Source organism: Miniopterus schreibersii, assembly GCF_964146895.1.
Source record: "Miniopterus schreibersii genome assembly, chromosome: 18".
Lineage (NCBI taxonomy): Eukaryota > Metazoa > Chordata > Mammalia > Chiroptera > Miniopteridae > Miniopterus > Miniopterus schreibersii.
The window spans coordinates 17,531,007-17,543,115 of NC_138121.1; the positions used below are offsets into that span (position 1 = coordinate 17,531,007).

General features: G+C 45.9%; 1 protein-coding gene across 1 annotated transcript in view; it reads left to right on the plus strand.

The window, feature by feature from the left end:
* Nucleotides 1-12,109, plus strand: part of PMFBP1 (polyamine modulated factor 1 binding protein 1) — a 208,747-nt gene that overhangs the window by 190,265 nt on the left and 6,373 nt on the right. The window contains exons 24-32 of the mRNA XM_081118742.1: nt 1,725-1,911; nt 2,071-2,224; nt 3,057-3,224; nt 3,482-3,619; nt 8,131-8,295; nt 8,825-8,992; nt 9,299-9,466; nt 10,230-10,333; nt 10,826-10,900. Of these exons, the coding sequence (XP_080974868.1) occupies nt 1,725-1,911; nt 2,071-2,224; nt 3,057-3,224; nt 3,482-3,619; nt 8,131-8,295; nt 8,825-8,992; nt 9,299-9,466; nt 10,230-10,333; nt 10,826-10,900 (1,327 nt within the window). The remainder of the gene's footprint in view (nt 1-1,724; nt 1,912-2,070; nt 2,225-3,056; nt 3,225-3,481; nt 3,620-8,130; nt 8,296-8,824; nt 8,993-9,298; nt 9,467-10,229; nt 10,334-10,825; nt 10,901-12,109) is intronic.

Below are 12,109 nucleotides of genomic sequence, written 5' to 3' on the forward strand. Positions count from 1 at the left end.
GACAGGGCTCTATACGTCACTTCTTTGCACTGCATTGCTCTCCATGTTCTCCAGAACCTTTGTCTCACAATTCATCTCTTCTTCCTTCCCTGGTTTTTGACACTTTTTTTTTTTTTTGCCTCCAAAAATTCTCTTCTGCACAGCTTGCACTATGGACTGTGTCCTTGTTTCTCTGCTAATACTGCTTTCTCGGAGGTCACCAATAACTTCTTGCCTTGGACATGGGGTTTGTTATGGGGCCATGAAAATGTTCTGGGATTAGATATTGGTGATGGTTTCTGGCAACCAGAAACCACTGACCTGTATACTTTAGAAGGGTAAATTTTATGTTATGTGATATAGAAATTTGGGGGGGAAGTAAAAGGTCCAAAGCCTGTCTTCTTTCCTCACCCTCCTTTGACTCCCTGTGTGTCTCTGCCATCAGTCCCCATCGCTCAACAAGTGTTTCTTCACTTTGGAGACACAACAGGTGCCACAAATGTCATCACTGTTTTCTCTTTTCCCTCCGGCTCTGACAGAGTCATCCCTAAGACTCTGCCCCCCTCCTCTTCTCATCTCCCTCTACATTCGCGCTTTAGTGAGCGCCTCTCCTCCCCTGAGCTGCGCTTCCCTGCAGATGGCTCCAAACCCTAGAGCCTGGGTCCTGATTTCACTGTGGTCAGTTGTCTTTAGCAACCAGCTCCACCTGGACAACTCACCTTCTCCTCTCACTCATCACTCCCAAAGCTGAGCCTATTCTCTTCCCTGCTTAAAAAAAATTTCTTTTCCTCCCCTCTTACAAGGTATATAATAATTTCTTTAGCAATACCACCTTTCTTCCAGTATCCCAGGCTGAAAAAGTGGAAAGAAGAGTGATGTTTAAAGTAGAAATGGTAGTAGAAACGATCGGATATGGGGATGTGTTTGGCGTAGAGAAACTCTAGTAAGCAACTTATTTGGGTGTTTTTCCCTTCATGCCCAGTGAAGGCAAAGACATAGGCTAACGGATATTGCAGGAAGTCATCCTCCATTTCCATCCATTATAATGTTCCTAAAGCACTCTTTCCTTTATGTCAGATCCTTGCTCAAGAACCCACAAAATCAAGTCTAAACCTTTCTTCCAGGCTTTCAAAGTCCTTCAGTGCCTGCTCTAGTCCATGCACTCACTCAACTCTGTCTCCCAGAACTCCTACCCAGTTCCCTTCCCAATCAAACTAGTCTCTTCTCATCCTCTCCCCACATGCCTTCCCCATGCCCTTCACCAGGCGTTTACTCTAACAACCCCCACACACCTGGAATCCCCTCCTAAGGCGCCCTCGGTAAGTCCACCTCCAACTGTTCCTACATTGACCTGCTTCCTGAATGGACAGTCATTGCACATTTCACATTACAGTGCTCTCTATATCGAGTGGGGCAGTTACGGCTCCCTCACTAGACCCTGAACTCCATAAGGGTCAGGATGTGTCCCCAACAACAGGATGAGTTACATAAGATATATTGAGCAATTTCTATCCATTTCATTTTAGTAGAGAAGGAGGCCACAGCTGGAGGGTAGTTGAAGACAGATAATTTAACAGAGCTCCTTAGGCGTGATCATGAAATGGGGAGAAATGAGGACAGATTGGGAATTGAGGCAGGTCACACAATAAAGGAACAGACTTTTTAACTGGTCTGATTTGAGAGTCTGCTCTTCAAATGTCCTTCCCTCTCACATGGACATGCCCCGGCTTGTCTCCCATCTTCAGCTCAGGAAGCATCCCAATATAAAGAAGAGGCCATGATTGCAAAGACTAACCTGGAGGAAACCCAGAGGAAACTGCAAAGCTGCATTCTCTTGGAGAACCAGAAGGCAGATACCATCCAGGAGCTACAGAGAGAGATTCAGCAGCTAAAGAATTCCTTGATGGCTGAAGAGGAATTTGCATCCCACAGGTACCACAGGGTCACCTCCAGAGAGAGGCTCTGTCCCTAGTGAGCCAGTCAGGACACTACGGGCAGCTGCCCAGGAGTAGATAGCAAGCCCATGCAGCCAGTTCACAGTCCGCCAGCAGAACCAAAGGCCACCCTCCTCTTGTTGCCATTTTGCTTTAGGACACGGATAGAGGAGCTGAAATTGGAACTCTCTGAGGTCCTGAGGAAGCTTGAAATTTCAGAAAAGGAAAAGAGGCAGCTTCAGAAGGCAGTGGCTGAGCAGGATATGACACTGAATGAGCAGCTAGAGCGTATAAAACTCCTTCAGCACCAGGTATGAAGGGCAAGTAGGCAGCCAGCTCAAGCATTTGCTCTGCTTAGCATTAAACATATTGGTCTTTATTTGCGAAGATGCCACCACCAATCCACGGTGAATGAATTGTCCAGGATTTGTGTTAGAATGCTAAGCCTGCCAGTCAGCTCCAGGGCCCATGACCAATAATAAGCATTTTCAAGGACTAAGCTTAAAAATAGTTAAAGGATGCCCGGCCAGTGTGGCTCAGTGGTTCAGCGTTGACCCGTGATCCAAGAGGTCATCGGTTTGATTTCCCATCAGGGCACGTGCCCAGGTTGCAAGGCTCGGGGGCAGGCAGGAGGCAGCAGATCAGTGTTACACTCTGTCATCGATGTTTCTATCTCTATCCCTCTCCCTTCCTCTCTCTAAAATAAATAAATAAATAAATAAATAAATAAATAAATAAATAAATAAATATAATTTTTTTTAATAGTTAAAGGGTAATGTGGTATTTTTTTCTATCCTTGTCAGCTAAATTAAAATCTTTGATCTCAGAGTTATTCTTTTTGTGCTTTTCTCAGATTTTTTTTTAACTTTATTCAAAGAAGCTTTATGTGGAAAGATTTGGTAAGTGGGAGAGAAGGTTGATACTGTGGGAGCTGGATCTACAAATAAAATAAATTGGTATATCTAACTGAAAAATTAAAAAATGTTGCTGAACATCAGAGGAAACTTTTCTAACATACATGCTTGATAATCAAGAGTTTCCTCATATTTATTCCAGCCATTCCCTATGTACAATCGTCTGATTTTGTTTTTCAAAAAATATACAGTCTAAAACTGTCTTTCAGTTCAGTTTTTATTTTCTCAGCACAGGGAGCTAACCAGCATCAAAACCACTCTAGAAGAGGAGCTTAAGGAAGTAACAAGGTTACTGGAGGAGAAACGGGAACAACTGAAAAAAGGCAAAGAACAGGAGACGTTGTTGGAGATAGAGATTGAGACACTCCGACAGGAAGAAAAAAGGAAAGAAAAGCTGGTGAGAAGGGGACTCAGGAGACTCAGGGCCATGCCTACAGGGCCGGCCAGGAGCCCAGCTGGCCTGGTGGGCCAGAGGCCACGTGTGCCTGGACCTTAGGAGAGGGGGCGGGGAAGGGGGAGGGAAAGTGGGGAGAGGAGGGGAGGCCTCAACACCACAGGGTGCGGAAGGGGCTGTGGTAATGGAAAGGGGTGGGGTTCTGTAGGGGCCTGAGGCTAACACCTCCTTCTGGTCTTTGTTCTTTAATTGGGGAACAGTCCAAAGAGACCTTGCGGAAGTTGGAGGAGGAGAACGAGACCCTCAAGGCCCAGGTCAGGCAGTGTTCCGCCCAGCTGGACTCCTCTCACTGCAGGCAGACCTCCTCCCAGAAGGTCATCCAGGAGCTAAATAACGAGGTGAGGGGCAGAGAGCCCAAGGGGTAGAACCTCGAACCCGCGTCCCCTGACCTGACATCAGCTCCTAGCTCTCCTCCACCACAGAAATGCAGCTAACTGCCGGGCCCACGTGCATCCTGTGGTACCTGCGGCTCCACTTTCCTCCTTGAAGGAGGTACCCCTTTAGTGCCCAGCCCCTCGGCCAGAGAAATGCTTCTTCCATGTGTGGAAGGCCTTATTTTAAAATGTCGGGTGGAGCTCCCGGACTTTCTGGGCTTTGGCATCAAGTCCTCCGGTGTTGCATTTGAGACCAGAGTGGAGTGAATCCAATGTTTGGGGCAATTTGCTAGGGAACACTTTCAAGAATAATACCAGCCTGGCCGGCGTGGCTCAGAGGTTGAGCATCGACCTAGGATCCAGGAGATCAAGGTTTGATTCCCGGTCAGGACACATGCCAGGGTTGCGGGCTCAATCCCCAGCGGGGGGCATGCAGGAGGCAGCCGATCAATAACTCTCATAATTGATGTTTCTATCTCTCTCTCTCCCTCTCCCTTCCTCTCTCTGAAATCAATAAAAACATATACAAAAATAAAAATTAAAAAATTTTTAAAGTTAAAAAAAATAATACCAAAGCACAAAAAGGGGATGGAAAGGGAAATGGCTCTTTTTCTTCACAGAGATAAAGATGACAGAAAGCAGGAAACAGCATCTAGCATGTGCAAGGCATGGTGCTTGAGCTCAGGAATCACTTACTGATTGTCTACTTAAGTCCTTTACATGACTTCCTTCTGCTTTACTCCCAACAAGACATACATTACTATGATCCTCAGTTTACAAGAAAAAGAAAAGCTGAGGCCTAAAGTGACTAATTAGTAAGTGATGGGATGGACCAGTATTGGCACCTGGATCGTCTGAGTCTAACATTTAACTTTTCTTCCCTTCATCCCGAATGGCAGTACTTTCCCTAGTAGAACACATTCCATCTTTCTGGTCAAGAAACAGTAAGGGCGTCTTAATTGGTGGTCTCTTGGGTTACAAATGAGGGACCAGCAGCTCAGATTCCTTTACAATATATTTTTTAAAGTTAATCTTAAAATACAATGACTATTATAAGTGTAAGAACAGCGCTGCCCCATAGAACTTTCTGCAAGGATGGAAAAGTTCTATATGACAGCTGTCTAGCACTATATCCACTAGCCTCATGTGGATATTGAGTGCTTGGAATATGGCTTAGTGTGACTAAGGAACTGAACTGATTGTTTTAATAGCAACTAATTTTAGTTTTATTTAACTATAAATAGCCTCATGTGGCTAGTGTCGACCATACTAGACAGCATAGAAACTCAGGTTTCTGGAGTCTTTCCCTCCAGAAATATAAACCTCTCCTTTACTGTGATCCAGAGTGAGTTCTAGGTCACTCAGATCCCCAAGGAACCTCTCTGTAAATAAGGGATACTACCTAATTATTTAATATGGGCCAGTCATTACATTTGCCAAAAGACCAGACAGTCATGTAAATGTGGAAGTAAAAGCACTAATTTCAGAATTCTTTTGGTGGGAATCGGGAGGCTAGAGGGTTTTATGTGTGTGTAAGCATGTTTCACTTTTTAAAAGTATGCCCCAAGCCCTAGCCGGTTTGGCTCAGTGGTTAGAGCATTGGACTGCAGACTGAAGGGTCCCAGGTTCAGTTCCAGCCAAGGGCACGTACCTCAGTTGCAGGCTCAATCCCTGGCCCTGGTCAGGGCAAGTGCAGGAGGCAACCAATTGATGTGTCTTTCTCATTGATGTTTCTCTCTCTATCACTTTCTCTCTCCTACTGTCTCTGAAAAGCAATGGAAAAAGTATCCTTGGGTGAGGATTTAAATAAATTAATTAATAAATGTCCCAAGTATGGTAGACTTTTGAATCAATTGAAATAGCCATTAGAAAGAGACTTAGTTATGCATTCTAAAATGCATTTTTCTCTCATCAATATTCTCAATTTTAAAATTTCCCATCTGAAGTCAAGGCAATATATATAGAGATCCTCTCCATCTCTGATTCTAGGACATATTTCTACCATAGTTTATAATTCATTATTAATAATAAGAAAGATAATTTATTTTCATATTTATTCTGTGTTTGGACATCTTATTAAACGCACTTATAAGCAGTACTTTGCTTCCCATGGATTTTCTAGGTTATGGTTAGATCATTTGCAAGCAACAATTTTCTAAACCTTTGTAATATGTTTTTCCTTTTTCTTGCCTTATTGCATTAGACAGCACCTACATGAATTAATGGAATTCATGTTTCAGTAGGATATGTGGAAGTAAAAGCAATGTAGTAAATAAAATTAATGAATTGATCCTAATTTGGGCCCATCCTTGCATTCCAAGCATAAGTCCTGACTTTGTATCATGTATCACTCTTTCGGTTGCTCTTTGGAATGTTCTAAGAAGTGAAGTAAGGCCAGTATGACTATAATGTAGTAATCAAGAAGGATATTAGTGCCCGGCCAGGCGTGGTTCAGCGGTTGAGCTTCGACCTAGGATCCAGGTGATTGGGGATCGATTCCTGGTCAGGGCACATGCCCAGGTTGTGGGCTTGATCAATGACTCATCATTGATGTTTCTCTCTCTCTCTTCCTCTCCTTTCCTCTCTCTAAAATCAATAAAGATATTTTTTTTTTTTAAAAAAAAGGATATTAGTATAAGATGCAACTAGAAAGATAGGTAGGGGCGGACTTTTGGCCTCTGTTAAAAGGAATTAGGAGTTGCATTCTAAGAACAATAGATAGACACTGATGAAATTTCCTCAAGGGGCAGGGGAGGTGATTTGATCTGATTTAAATTTTCAAAATGTAACTTGGACTAATGTGTGGAAATCGGTTGGGGAGAAGAGTCGTTATGGGAGTGAGGAAACCATTTGGGAGGCTATTGCTCTCTAAACTAGAGGGGTGTCAGTGAAGACAGAAACTAGCAAATTCAGGATGTGTCTTGTCAGTTGCATTAACCAGACTAACTGACAGAAGGAATGTGAGAGAAAGTGAGGAATCAAGGTAGACTTAGTGGAACTCACCTTTTAAACCATCTAGGTCTAATGCCTTTGGCAAGGAGAGAGTAGATCTTTATGAGAACTTTTACTAAAACTCCTTGATTCTGTAATTTATATATATGTGTATCTATGTATATATGTTAGAGAAATTTAAGATAAAACTTCCATTTTAGCATCTAGCATCATTGTGATGTTTTTACCACCTTTATTTTTAGTGTCTCGCCTCTATGGTGACATTTCTCGATTCAGCCACCAATTATCAAGAGCTTACGGTGAATTGTAATTTCTCCAGTGACTCCCCTGGTTTACTGTGCAGACCCAGTTGATTCCATGTTTTTCCAAAGTCTCCAGAAACATTGTACTTTCAGTTGCAGAAGACCAAATTATTCCATCTTTAGGATTAGGTTCACTCCCCAGACATGTAAATAGAGGGGCACTAACTCCTAAGGTCAAAGATACTCAAAATTCCGTTTGAAAAACCCAAAAGAATATGTTCCTGGGTGTGTGGCCACATGGAGAACGCAGGTGTGCTCGAATACCAAAAAACAGGCATGTGAATTTCTGAAGTCTTCTACCTGCTTCCAGACTTAGATGTAGATCTCTGTCCTGTCCTTAAAGTACAGAAGATGGCTAGTTACTTAGCATCTTCATGACCATAACTCACAGCTATATAATATCTATACTTTACAAAGCCCTATTTACATCTCATTTGATCATCACAAAAACTCTATGAAGCAGTAGAAAGTATCCCGATTTGCAGAAAAAGAAACTGAGACTCCAAAAGATTAAATAAATGATAGAACCAGGACCTCAACACAGATCCTCTAATTCTGAATCTCAATTCCTTGTAACTAGTGCGAACACTCAAGGCTAAGTTTAAGACACGGGCTTCAGTTTTTAAATATACTTCTGCCAGAACTGTGTGTTCAGTGCATTTCTAATTCCAAACATCGTCCAATGCAATATTTTACTCAGTCCAAAAAAAAATATTTACTGTTTGCTGAGCCTAGTCTATTACATACCATGCCCTGAGCTCTAAGTGATGAGATATAGCAATGAAGAAAGCACGCACAGCCCTACTTTCCTGGTGCAGCAAGTCTGGCGAATTATGCCAGGAACAAAGTGAGGCATCATGCACACAACTGAGGTATTGTATCATGTCTCCCATCCTAGAATTAGATTCCAGATCTTTACCAAAGGCTGCAGAGTCTGCGAAAGGGACTCTTCATGTACTCGACACATCATGGCCCAGAACCTATAGTAGGCCTTGTATTGGGAGACATGCTAACTAGAAGGGAGACTGGGGAGAGGGGTGCAGAAGAGTCTAGAAAGGCAGTTCTTCCTCTTACAACAATGAGGTGGAGATAGGGCATTATCACGCGCTGCTCCGCAGGTTAGTGCAGAGAGAAGAGAGCCCGGTGCTTGTCTGTTTCCTGTAGACACAGAGATGCCTGTAAAGCCACCAACCTTGACGGTGATATTCCTCCTTCCTAAAGGTAGCCTGTCAGAAGGAGGCCTTAGCAAGTCTGCAGGCCCAGCTAGACAGGGCTGTGCAGAAAGAGAAGAAGTGTCTGCAGACCATGGTCAGTAAAGAAGTCTACGATGAATTGTCCCGGAAGTCAGTTACCTGCCAAGACGACCTGACACAAGCTCTCGAGAAGGTGGGCCACACCCTGTATCTCCAGGGCTGTTTGGGGGCAAAGAACTGTCCTAGCGGCGGGGCAGACATAGGAGTCAATTTCCTACACTACTGACTGTCCCCAAGGCTGTTTGCAAACCTGGCACAAGTAGGCATGTCCATCCAGAGGCCTGCTGCTTCTTAGTTTTGGGAAGGGCTGAGGGGAGCAAGATGGAGACCAGATCTAACAGATCTTTCTGCCCATGGGTAATCCAGGGCAAGGCTTTTCCAAAGCCTGGATTATCAGGGAAATTGAGGCCCCATCCCTGTGCTGATCACATCTGGCTGATCAGTTCACAGGACTGAAAGGAGAAGAAACAGGAGGGAATGTGGGGATGCAGAAAACCAACAACTGTCACTTCCCACCCTCCCTGGGACACTAGGAAATTGACAGTGTGTCTTTGCCGCCCTGGGGGGCATGGAGAGATTGGAACCCTTCTCCATTCAGGGCTCAGCAGAGAGGGCCAAAGGGCTGTGAGAGCCACTCTCATCCACTTTATCTTTACCTAAAGCTCAATCATGCAATCTCAGAGAACAAGTCCCTGAACCGAAGCTTGACACAGGCCCAAGATAGGAAAGCTCAGCTGGAAGATGAAATCATGGCTTATGAGGAAAGGATGAAAAAGCTCAACCTGGAATTAAAAAAACTTCAAGGCTTCCACGAGGAAAGTGAGCTAGAGGTGAGGAGCAGCCTGGGGCACAGCCTGCCTTCCTGTTCCACGTCCCCAAGGTCACCTCTTGCACTTGGAACCATTGAGCACTGAGCCATATGGGTTCCCTCCCCTTGTTTGGCCTTGTGAGCTTACAGCCTAGAGGCAACGATCAGAGCAGGGCCACCCTCTGCTGGCCACTGGAAATAAAATTACACCCCCCCCCCCCCCCAACAAATATCCCAAAGCAGAGAAAAGGTCCTCTGACCTAGTCATGGGTCTCTGGGGTCAGGGCAGCAAGCTGGGGTCTCCTTCCCACTCTGTGCTCCTGAGCAGGTACACGCCTTCGACAAGAGGCTGGAGGAGATGAGCAACCAAGTGCTGCAATGGCAGAAGCAGCACCAATGTGACCTCAAGATGTTGGCCGCCAAAGAAGAGCAGCTCCGGGCCTTCCAGGAGGAAATGGCCACCCTGAAAGAGAACCTCCTCGCCGACGAGAAGGAGGTAGGTGCTCCTCGGCTTCTGATCACTTCCCAGTTCCTCCCAGCACATCCCACAACCACCTGGGTGCCAGACAGCCCTTGGTGGGGTCTGGAAGTGCCTGAGAACAAGGAAAGACATGTGCTCTATGTAGTACAAAGCAGGGTCTGCGTGCTCTAGGCCCATAACATCTGTTTCAACCTAACCATCTTCCTGTGGCTTTGTTGATAGAGATATTGAGCAAAACAAAAGCCCCACTTCGGGGGAGAAAGAAGTCACTACTGACTTAGATAATCCACTGGGCAGTTGCCCTCCAGAGCCCATCCTGACTTATTTACCCTCCACAGAGATCCTCAGCATGCCCACTGCCTGGCACCCTGAGCAGCGAAATTCATGGCAGGCAGCCGCAGGATACCTTGGGGTGGCCACAAGGCCTTTGTTCCAATTAGAAAAAAGGCATCTCTTCCTCAAGATATTTTTTCTTCCATATTAAAAAGTTGGCTTAACATACTGCTTTTTTAGAACAAACCATTTCAGTGCCCTTGGCCTGAAAAATCATTATTGTAAGTGTACAAGTTTGCATTGTGCTCAGAGATGTGACCTTTGTGTGGAGGCAACCTGCACTGCCGGAGGTGGAGTCCTGCTGTGGCAGTTCCAACCCTCGCCTCAGGGTCAGACGGCCGAGGCAGTGTTTCTCCTCACAGGAAAAGAGGCCTGATCTGAGAGTGGGGAGGTGACTGGCTTATGCTCCCACCCCTTACAATCTCATTTTCTTCTTGTACCAAAGCCCTGTTGCCCGACCCAGCGGTGTGTGCCCAAAGACACCTGTAGGCTGCATCGAGAGAATGACAAGATCATGACCAACATGGAGCAATGGGCAAAAGAGCACAAGTAAGTTAGGAAGGAAAAATAAGGCAGGGCCCCAAGGCCTGGGCTGAACTAAGGACCCATACGTGTACAGAAGAACACACACACACATTCACACTCACACACACTGCCCTTCTGGGACGCTGCTCCAGTCTCAGCCCACCCCCAAGGCTTGGGGATAAGATAGAAGGAAGGCCCTGCTGACTTATAAGTGGAGCAGCTCTGATAGGCCCTTCACTGAGGGTCAGATTTCCTCTTCCCAGCCTGGGGCTGGCTTCACCGCCTGGATCCGTGGAACTCACCTGGGATCACAGGGAATTTGCACAGGAGTTGAGTATGGAGAGTCTTCTTCATGTCCAGGTTCCAGGAAGGTTCCAGCTCTGGGGACTGGGTGATAAGAAGAGGCCTGAGGCCCAGCAGAAGCCTTGCTGAGAACACCCAGTGTCCCATTTAGCCAGCCCATGTTCTTGCTCACAGGGGTCTGGGAACTCTTTTCTCTTGTGGATATTATTACAGGATCGCCAATGAGCAGCTAGGAGAAAAGCTCCGTGAACAGGTCAAATATATCGCCAAGCTGACTGGCGAAAAGGAGTAAGTCACCCCGTACCACCCTGGCTGCTGCTTGGGCCCTCAGGAGAAGGCTCAGCCAGGAGCCAGCACTGGCCTTCTCACTGGATATGTGGATCAGACTCCAGGAAGGGCCTGGGACTTTGGAAAGACCCCAAGTCCTAACGGCACCTGTGTGACCTTGTTCACATCACTTTACCTCTTTGGGCTGTAGTTCCTTCAACAACAATAAGAGGGGGTTAATAGTCTCCATGCGCCTTCCCACTGTCACTTTCTGTGATTCTCAGAGGTCAGAAATACAGAGAAGGAAACAGGCACTGAAAGCAGACTGTATTAGTTAGGGTAGGGGCTAAGCTGCTGTAACAAAGATCTCCAAGTGGAGAAACAGAGAACCTAGAAGGAACAACTCTAGGAGGTAAGAAGTCCAGGTTGATGGGGTTCCTCTGTCCCATGGGGTCATTTGGGGACCTAGTTCCTTCTAGTTGTTGCTTCACCCTTCCCTGTGGCCTCACTTCACATTCATGGTCAAAGCTTTGTCAGCAGAGAGTGTGGTGGGAGAGGAGTGTTGCAAGTTCGGGAATAGAGGTAAAGATACGGATGATGAAATGGAGATTTCAGAGGTGGTATAGTAAGAGGTAAATGGTGAACTTTAGGGCAGTGCTTCCCAGTCTCTGTTAGAAAATGACCACATTTGTTTGGTGTACTTGGAGGGTCTGGGATGGGGTTGCTTTGACCAAGTTGACCAGTCAGTGGCTGCCCCACAGCCTGCACCAAAGGTGGCGGTATCTTCGCACACTTAGAGCCCATCTGTGGAAAGCTCAGCTCCGGGCTCTGGCTAGAGAGGGGTGGCTGAGTGGAAAGAGAGGACAAGGGCATTGGAACAAAGAGGTAGGACCTGCGAGGCCATGATCTGAAGAGGAAGTATGGCGTGTTGGAGGCATCGGGGATGCTGACAGGAGGGGACCTGGGAGAGTGGCGGAGAGCCAGGGAATGAGGGCATGGTGATGCCACCGCAAGCCCAGTGGCATGTGGAGTATGGCGACGACATGAGGGGCTGCAAGGGAAGGGGTGTCTTCAACTCCAGCCAGGTTTATGGAGAGCAAGAGGGCAAAGCATATGCCCAGAGAAGAAGTTGAGGATGATTCTTTATTTGATTCCCTTTAGAAAAAAAAAAAAGAAAGAAAAATTTTTACTAGGACAAAACTATTTTCTGAAAGGGTTTAACTAAAAGAA